Genomic DNA, 9,874 nt, shown 5'->3' on the forward strand with positions numbered 1-9,874 from the left:
GATGAATGAAGGTCTTACAGGTGTGAAACGACATGAAGGTGAGTAATAAATGACAGAATTTTCATTTTTGGGTGAACTAACCCTTTAAGAGAAAAGGGAAATGATGAACAGTAGCAGCAAAAAGGTTAACTTGAGTGAATAGACCAACCATTAGGGTAGGGTGCTTCACGAGCTATGAGTTCAAACAATTCAACAGCTCAAAAATATGCAAATTCGAACGTCACTGTTTTCAAATGTAACTTGGATTCTTGAAATTTAAATATTCAAGATAATTACTAATTCACTGTGAAGTATGAAAACTGTTAAACACGAAACAATTTTCCAGGATTAACCATTTTAAGTGTGAAATGCTTAATTTACACTTTTGAAAATGACTTCAGGTTCAAATAAAGATTTATGAGTAATCGATTACTCAAACGCTGCATCACAGGTATAAGGGAAGTTTGAGGTTAATGCTAGTACATCTCCAAGGGTAGTGAACAAACAGTTCTTCTGTGGAGACGGTCCATGTGATATGGATGAAACGTGGCACTCCGATACAGCCAGAGGGGCAACAGGACTGGCAGTAATGAGTCCAAATGAAATGGGTCAGTACGACTTCTCTTACAAAGCGATGTGCACAGAGAGGGAGTACAACAGTAGAAAAGGTCGTCTCCAGACAACATCCAGAAAACTTACAGTTGGGTGACCAAATTAATGTCTGCAAAAACTAATATATATATATATATATATATATATATATTTTTTTTTTTTTACACAAAATTTGAAAACCTCTAATATTTATCTGAACTAATGCTATTAGTAAACGTCTAGGTGTTCTCTAAGGTTTATGGCTGTATGGTTTATATTAAATTCAGTATTAGGCAACATTAAATAATGGTAGTTTCCACTTTTACTGCCAAATAGTGGTAAACTTATGTTACTGCTACTACTACAACATACAAACTGACGGAAAAAAAAAAACAACAACAAAAAATAAAAATATATATTTTTATTTCAGGCACAGCAGAAATGCATGCAAATGCCATGGGGAAGAAACAGTGTAAATTGAGAAAATAAAATACAGGGAAAAAAAAAAAAAAAAAAAAAAGCGCAAATATACAATACAAGAAATAAAGTTCAGTCCAAACAGATAAAAGACTCAACTTTTTATTGTAGATTCTGGGTTTCCTTGCCTTTTATATTCCACCGCATACAGTGGAACACAATATAAATACTTTAAAACTATAACAAAAATATGCAGTCTAAGTTGTGTGGTTGTCATTAAATGTAAATGCAAGAGATTTGTGACCGTCAGAACGCTTGGAGAAGCCTTGTAGTCAGATTATGCGGTAGAGAGAGAAACAGATAGAGTTAAGCAATAAGACTCTGTGTTTCTCTGAGGGAGGTTGCAGTAGGATATAGGGCATCAATTGTGCCCAAGTTGCAATTTTTCCCCAACAAGGAAGTGTTTTCTCCTCTCTGTGTAAACAGTATAGCCCACCAGCAGTCGTGACTCAGATCTGTGTGAGAGGGCAGAAACAAACACATTAAGGAATAGGTTTCCCCAAACACTTCAGTATGATGTTCTAACCTTAAAAGAGGTGATTTAGGCTCTTTTATGCAGATAGTTAAAACAATTTACATCCTGTTTACTTTAAAGTTACTGTTTATACTTAAAAGATCAATGACATATGCTTTTAATATTCTTCTACACTACTGTTAATCCGTTTTGGGTCAGTACAAGTTTTTTTCAGGTTTCTGAAAGACATCTTGTATGCTCACAAAGGCTACATTTATTTGACTAAAAATACATTAAAACAGAAAAACTGTCATTACAGCATCATTACTCCAGTCTTCAGTGTCACATGATCCTTCAGAAATCATACTAATATGCTGATCTGGTGCTCAAGAAACATTTTTTATATTTATCAATGCTGAAAACTGCTTTATATTTTTGTGGAAACCTAGATTTTTTTTCTGTTCAAAAGAACAGAACTAGAACTTTATTTGAACTAGAGTCTTTTGTAAAACATATCTTTACTTTTACTTCAATTTAACATGTCTTTTCTAAATAAAAGTATTAATTTGTTTATAAAAAAAAAAAAAAAAAAAAAAAAAAAACTGACCCCAAATTTTGAATGGTAGTGTATCTAAGTTGTATACAGTGGACATACACTAATACAGCCATTCAACATTTATAAAAAATAAATAAATAAAAATGCTCCTGTCATGATAAAAAAAAGAATTGTGCACTTACGTCATCAATTTCCTCATCGTCATTACCAATATCATCAAATAGAATCTCATCATCATCTCCAGGTCCAAATGTGTCCGTTTCATTGATTTTAGCTGCAGGAAAGTCACAACAAAAGATCAGCCAAAAATCTTTTGTGTAAGGTACACATTTTCATCCTTGAGGATATAAAACTTGTGCTACGTGAGAGCTTGTGTATATCATCTGGCACTTATAATTGTGGGCGATTTTTAGTACTATGACATTTTCATAAAACAACTAAAAAAGTTATTAAAAAAAAAAAAAAAAACCCCAACATGAATGATGCCAGTTTGAGACTTACCATGTTCTGGAAGCTCTCCGTATGCTTTAAGACTGCGAGCCTCATCTGCATTGTATTTTAAAATGACATCTGCTTTGTTATCCTATGAAATACACATGAAAAAATAAAAACAAATTAAAATAACAAATAATAATATAATAAAATGTCTATTGATGGAAAAAAAAAAAAAAAAAAAAAAAAAAAAAACACCTACCTGGTAATCTCTAAGACCAACGAGGATTATGTCAGATGTGTTGATCCAAACCTAAAGGAGATAAGACAATTTGTATAATACTTGGGCTAGAAAAAAACAGTTTAAAGTCCACCATAAAAAAGAAGAAGAAAAAAAAACTTGGTTTAGCTGTCCTTATTAAGTTGACCTCTATGCAAGCAGAAATAAGAGTCTGAGCTACTACCTTCATGTTGGAGATGCCAGTATTTTAAAAAAAATAAAAATAAAAAAATAAATAAAATAAAATGAATGGTAGTGTCTTTTTTTTTTTTTTGGTGAGTATGAGTATTGTCTCAGGTAAGATTTTAGTGGATTTTATTGGTGATGGATGGGATTTTCACATTTGTTTGTACATTGTTTATGTGTGAACGCCATGTTTATTGAAACTCAATGAAACAAAATTTCCCAATATAAAAGTCAATACAATACAATACAATACAATACAATACAAAGAAGAGACTGTCATCTTTAACATTATCACACCTTTTTCCGGAGCTTTCCTCGGATGTGGCAAAGCCGCTTGACCCCATCAAAGCACATGGCCTCTAGCCGCCCATTTCCCAGCATCTTTATCACCTGAGCATATTCTAGCACAAGACATTGGGAGATGTTGAATAACTGAAGAGAATTTTAACTTGGTTTCTTGTATATACCCACAACCATTCAAAAATTTGAGGTCAGTAAGATTTTTTTTTTAATGTTTTTGAAAGAATTGATCAAAAATATATAATGTCGCTGTTTGGATTTAAATAGGCAAAAGCGTAAGAGTTTATGACTATGTATCATTATTTCAGTGATTATGTTTCTAGTATTTTATAGGTTTGGCAACAGTTCTTCTGACCCTAACTGATTGAGTGTGTAGCTTCATTTCTTAAACAACCATGTAGGAAGATGTATCATGGCCATTTTCCAGGATGACATTGTCAAAAAAGATTCATCAAGCTCAAATTGTGAAAGAATGGTTGGGAGGGAGCATGAAAAATCATTTTCACACATGAATTCATAAGTCTTTGGGATGTGCTGGAGTAGACTTCACAGAGTGCTCACCTCTTGCATTGTCAAAAAAATTGATGCACCTCTTGATGGAAATAAATGTTGTGATGTTATTTCCATCAAGATACAGTACATCAAGATCAATCATGATCAATCATCTTGACCAAAAGATCTTGTATTGACAATGCAAGAGTCAAGTGCTCAGTGAAGTCTACTCCAGCACATCCCAAAGACTTTCAATGAATTCAAGGTCTGGACTCAGATGTGCAAATTCATGCTTCCTCCCAACCATTCTTTCCCAGTTTAAGCCTGATGAATCTTGACATCGTCATCCTGGAATATGGCCATGATGTGGTTGGTTGTTTAAAAAATTAAAAGCTACACACTCCATCAATTAGGATTAGAAGAACTGTTGCCAAACATGTAACATATTAGAAACATAATAATCACTGCAATAATGATCCAATCATAGACTTTTAGGCCCGGTTTAACAGACAGGGCTTAGCCTAAACCAGGATTAGGCCTTAGTTCAATTAGGATATTTAAGTAGCTTTTATAAACGTACACTATACATTTCTAGTGTGCATCTTGAGACAAAACAATGGCACTGAAATATTTTAAACTTATGTCAGTACAAGTTTCTTTCAGTTAAAACAGCTCAAACATGCATTTTAGTCTTGAACTAGCTTAAGCCTTGTCTGTGAAACCGGGGGTTAATCATTTGTCTGTTTGAATCCAAACAGCGACTTTTTTTTGGCCGGGCAGTGTATTATAAAATGTAATTTTCAGCAGCCATTACTTCTTCAGTGTTACTTCTACAGTCTTCAGTGTCACATGGTCCATCAGAAAACATTCTAGAAACATTTCTTATTATGATCAATGTTGAAAACAGTTGTGCAGCTTAATATTTTAGTGAAGACTTGATCTTTTTTCAGGATTCTCTGAGGATATAAAGTTCAAAAGAACATCATTTATTTGAAATATTAAAGAAATGTATAATATAAAACAGGGTTCATACAGATTCTGTAAAATGAAATTCCAGGACTTAAGGTCTTTTCAAGCACTACTTTTAAGTTTTCAAGGGTTACAATCAGCACTTACTAAACAATATCTTTATTTTTTAAGGATTTTTTTTTTTTTTACTCAAATTACAAATATAAGGTAGCCAAAATACAACTTATTTAATAATATATATTAAATGCAAAGTTTATAATGGCTATTATTGTTAAATAAATCATATTATAATGTTGGCGTACTTGTTATTGAGAAACGTCTATATGTTAATGGAGATTTATCGACTACTTCAGTGCAGGTTCCATAGTTACGCCAGTAGGTGGCGGCAAGGGACTGACTTTAACTGACTTTTAGAGTGAGTTAGTAGACCGCTCATTTATATATTAAAAAAAAAAAAAAAAAAAAAAACACATTCTGGAAAGAAGCAAGGTTGTAAACAAGGAAATTATTTTAACTTTGAACACCAACTTAAAAAAAAAAAACATTAATTTCATATATGTTGTATTCAATAATTCAAGCACTTTTCAAGTACCTCTTAGTCTTCATAAGTATGAGTGTTTTCAAGGGTTTTACAGGACTTAAATTTCAAAACGTGAACTTCAAGTACTTCAAGAACTTTAAGCACCTTGTACGAACCCTGTAAAAAGATTCAATTTAGTGCAGTTGTTCTCAATTCTGGTCCTGGCACCCCACCGCTCTCATCTAACACACCTGGATTCAGACCATCAGCTTGTTAGGAGAGAGATCTATGAACCAAACTGAAGCTACATCTACACCAGGGTTCCTCAAGTCCGGTCCTGAAGGGCCATCGCAGTGGCCACTGATGTACACCAATCCGCAATTACTGTCCAGTGCCAAAACATGAGGGCCATTGCATTTTAGACCATAAATAAAACAGTGATTGAGTGCAACCCTGACACACCAGTAAGTGGTAGGATATTTTGCTAGTAGAATATGCCAGAAGAACAGCATGAATGCCTGGTATCATCTCATTGAGCTTTTATTATGTTTTACACATGTGCAATAAGATGGGCTTTTTCTGATATTTTAGTGTGGATGAGAAACTTTTGTAAAATGCTTGAAAACACTAGTGTGGATGAGAGCGTTTAAAAATTAAAATTAAGTTTTTCAAATATACCTGGCTTAATATAGACATAGCCAGAGTGTGTCAGATAAGAGAGACAAACAAAATGTGCACAGTGGTGGGGCACAGAACCAGAAATGAGCACCACTGATCCTTGCTTATAAAAAAAAAATAATAAATAAAAATCTTACTGACCCCAAACAACACCACCAAAATCAGAGTAAAGGAGCATACAATTATGTGGTGAAAATCATTATTTATTTGCATATATACAGAGGGCTTAACTATTAGTGGATCTGAATGCTATCCCACATGTTGATATTTACTTACCCTGGCCGTCCTCCTTGAAAACCAGTTCTCTCTTCTCTGACTCATTCTCGTTCTTACCACGCCGCCGATTCTTACCTCCTTTACCTGGAATAAAAAAATAAATAAAATAAATAAATTTAAAAAAAAAAAGACGACTCTGAATTATACTGTTCATATACAGCAGATATTAGATCTTCTCATATCTTAGTTCCCTCTCTCATCCTGGTTATCACCTTTTCCAAAATCTAATACATTGGATTTAAAATCAAAACCAGCTGTATAGTTATTTACATACATGTGACGTACTGTGCATGTTCTATACCATTTTTTTCTTGCTATTATTATTATGACAGAATTCCCAATGTATTGTACTCAGGGTAACTAACTGTTGTGGTTAATTTTCTCTCTGAATATTCACATTAACTCTATAAAGCCTATTGTATCATTTTTAAAACATGCCTTCTGCCCTCTGAAAGATATAAAAATATTAAAAAATATAAACTAAGTGAAAGGCCTATTGCCATACAAATGTTCACCTTCAGGTTGTGGTACATTAATGATTTAACGTAAGAATAACTTTTATATTATGAACATTTACCAGACTTAAGCAACTTGGGTTTGCTTGATTATAGCCTACATCCTATTTTCTTGATTATCTTGTTTATGATTTTTTCTTGATTATCCATTTACATTATTTACATTTACATCTCAGCCATCAATGTATTGTTTTGCATTATACAGTCAAACCAAAAATTATTCAGACATTTTGATATTTTTACTAGTGGGTGCAGGACACTATAGTTCATTTATGTAAGTGAGGATAGCAAAATAAAATAAACTGTGACATATTATACCCAAAAATTCTTCATACAGTGGACTACCAGTAAAATTGATAAAAATTTGGAACCAAAAATTATTCAGACACTTTGACCTGACCATGTTTTGCTTAAGTGTTATCTGACATAATTAAGATTATTTTTTTTCTGACCAGTTTAAATTTTGGTTTGACTGTATGTTTCACCCATTCAATAAAAACTAGAGCTTTGATCATAAAACTGAACATTTAAATATCATTAATAACAATAACTGCATTCAATTGTACACCTCAAGTGCGAGTTCCATATTCTAACTATATCGTACTATATACAGGTGCATCTCAATAAATTAGAATGTCGTGGAAAAGATCATTTATTTCAGTAATTTAACTCAAATTGTAGAACTCGTGTATTAAATAAATTCAGTGCACACAGACTGAAGTACTTTAAGTCTTTGGTTCTTTTAATTGTGATGATTTTGGCTCACATTTAGCAAAAACCCACCAATTCACTATCTCAATAAATTAGAATACTCCATAAGATTAATAAAAAAAAAAAAGGATATTTTAAACAGAAATGTGAGGCTTCTGAAAAGTATGTTCATTTCTATGCACTCAATACTTGGTTGGGCCTCCTTTTGCATGAATTACTGCATCAATGCGGCGTGGCATGGAGGTAATCAGCCTGTGGCACTGCTCAGGTGTAATGGCAGCCCAGGTTGCTTTGATAGCGGCCTTCAGCTCATCTGCATTGTTGGGTCTGGTGTCTCTCATCTTCCTCTTGACAATATCCCATAGATTCTTTATGGGGTTCAGGTCAGGCGAGTTTGCTGGCCAATCAAGCACAGTAACACCATGGTCATTGAACCAGCTTTTGGTACCTTTGGCAGTGTGGGCAGGTGCCAAGTCCTGCTGGAAAATGAAATCAGCATCTCCATAAAGCTTGTCAGCAGAAGGAAGCATGAAGTGCTCTAAAATTTCCTGGTAGATGGCTGCGTTGACTGCGGACTTCAGAAAACAAAGTGGACCAACACCAGCAGATGGCATTGCAGCCCAAATCATCACTGACTGTGGAAACTTCACATTGGACTTCAAGCAACATGGTTTCTGTGCCTCTCCACTCTTCCTCCAGACTCTGGGACCTTGATTTCCAAATGAAATGCAAAATTTACTTTCATCTGAAAAGAGGACTTTGGACCACTGAGCAACAGTCCAGTTCTTTTTCTCCTTAGCCCAGGTAAGACGCTTCTGACGTTGTCTTTGGTTCAGAAGTGGCTTGGTATGTGGAATGTGACAGTTGTAGCCCATTTCCTGAAGACGTCTGTGTGCGGTGGCTCTTGATGCACTGACTCCAGCTTCAGTCCACTCCTTTTAAAGCTCTCCTAAGTTCTTAAATCGGCTTCGCCTGACAATCTTCTCAAGCCTGCGGTCATTCCTTTCACTTGTACACCTTTTCCTACCACACTTTTTCCTTCCAGTCAATTTTCCATGAATATGCTTTGGCACAGCACTCTGTGAACAGCCAGCTCTTTCAGCAATGACCCTCTGTGGCTTACCCTCATTGTAGAGGGTCTTGATGATCGTCTTCTGGACAACTGTCAAGTCAGCAGTCTTCCCCATGACTGCTGTTGGGATTACTGACCTAAACCCAGTATTTATACCCTGAGAATGGTAATTTAATAGAACTTGAAATTAAATATTCTAATAATTTGAGGTACTGATTTTTTGATTTTGATGAGCAGCAAGCTGTAATCATCAAAATGAAAACAAAAAAGTCTGGAAATATTTTACTTTATGTCTAATAAATCTAGAATATATTTAAGTTTTACTTTTTGAATTTAAAAAAAAAACCTTTTTCATGATATTCTAATTTATTGAGATGCACCTGTAGGCCATAAAAGCCTGATGTATCAAATAAAATACAAAGCATAAAACACACATGCAATCATTTAATCAAAACATTTCAAAATATCTTTTTTTTTTTTTTCCAAAAGTTCAATTTCCATTTGAAAAAATAATAATAATAATAATAATAATAATAAAATAAAATAATATCAGGCTTTTTTCACATGTCAGGCTTTACAAGGTAAATTCACGTGTCACAGGATAAGACGACTTGTTTTTAACGAATCAGTTAAATGAATGACTCAATTATTCAGTCATTACACAAGGTTATACGCACAAAAGACAGGTGCCGCCACATACAGGTGTTGCGCAGAGTTTTAACTCCCTGCCAAATTATTAGACCCCTTGTTGAGGCCGCTGCATAATTCTTAACCTACCTATACTGGGGACTCAGGGGGGTAATAATCTGGCGTAGGTCAGAATTCGGCACAACACCGGGGTAATGATGTAACCCGCAGAAAGTGTAACTGAAGAAATCCTTATAAAAAGACAAACTGATTAAACTCTTTAGTGTGTCAGTATCTTAATAATACACTTCCGCTCAACCAGCGACTACCCCTAGACAAACAACTAGTTTAGCTCATGAGGGCTCGTGGTCACGATGCTCGCAAAGGCCGGGTGGTTAGCTCGAGAGCTAGGCTGAATTCAGACACATTGTCAGCTGTTTGGAATAATAAAGGGTGTTCTGTTTCCCTTACCTTTATTCTTTGGCATGTTCGGATTACAGATACTGCGGTCTTTGTTCAATGATGTCGTATAATAATCGCTGAATAAATAAATATAAAATTTTAAGAGAAGGACGTCAAATACTCTCTCTCCCTCTCCTTCTGAAGACTTCCGCTTAAGCCAGTAATCTACGCCTGCGCAACGCTTGATTTTCCAATAAAACTTTATTTACAATCTCAAAGAAACAATTTTTATTGGGCTAGAAATACAATGCGTAAAAAAAACGCTTTAATTGAGGACAATATGTTTTCAAAGTTTCA

General features: G+C 34.4%; 1 protein-coding gene across 1 annotated transcript; it reads right to left on the bottom strand.

Moving 5' to 3' along the window:
• Nucleotides 1–1,135: 1,135 nt before the first annotated feature.
• Nucleotides 1,136–9,765, bottom strand: eif1axa (eukaryotic translation initiation factor 1A X-linked a). The gene is made up of 7 exons (XM_051892848.1): nucleotides 9,587–9,765; nucleotides 6,191–6,274; nucleotides 3,253–3,356; nucleotides 2,752–2,802; nucleotides 2,559–2,640; nucleotides 2,240–2,331; nucleotides 1,136–1,502 (listed from the first exon to the last, which is right to left on the bottom strand). The coding sequence occupies exons 1-7, from the start codon at nucleotides 9,600–9,602 to the stop codon at nucleotides 1,497–1,499; spliced, it is 435 nt and encodes a 144-aa protein (XP_051748808.1). The 5' UTR covers nucleotides 9,603–9,765; the 3' UTR covers nucleotides 1,136–1,496.
• Nucleotides 9,766–9,874: the final 109 nt, after the last annotated feature.

Source organism: Ctenopharyngodon idella, chromosome 5 (assembly GCF_019924925.1).
Source record: "Ctenopharyngodon idella isolate HZGC_01 chromosome 5, HZGC01, whole genome shotgun sequence".
In the NCBI taxonomy this organism is placed as follows: Eukaryota; Metazoa; Chordata; class Actinopteri; order Cypriniformes; family Xenocyprididae; genus Ctenopharyngodon; species Ctenopharyngodon idella.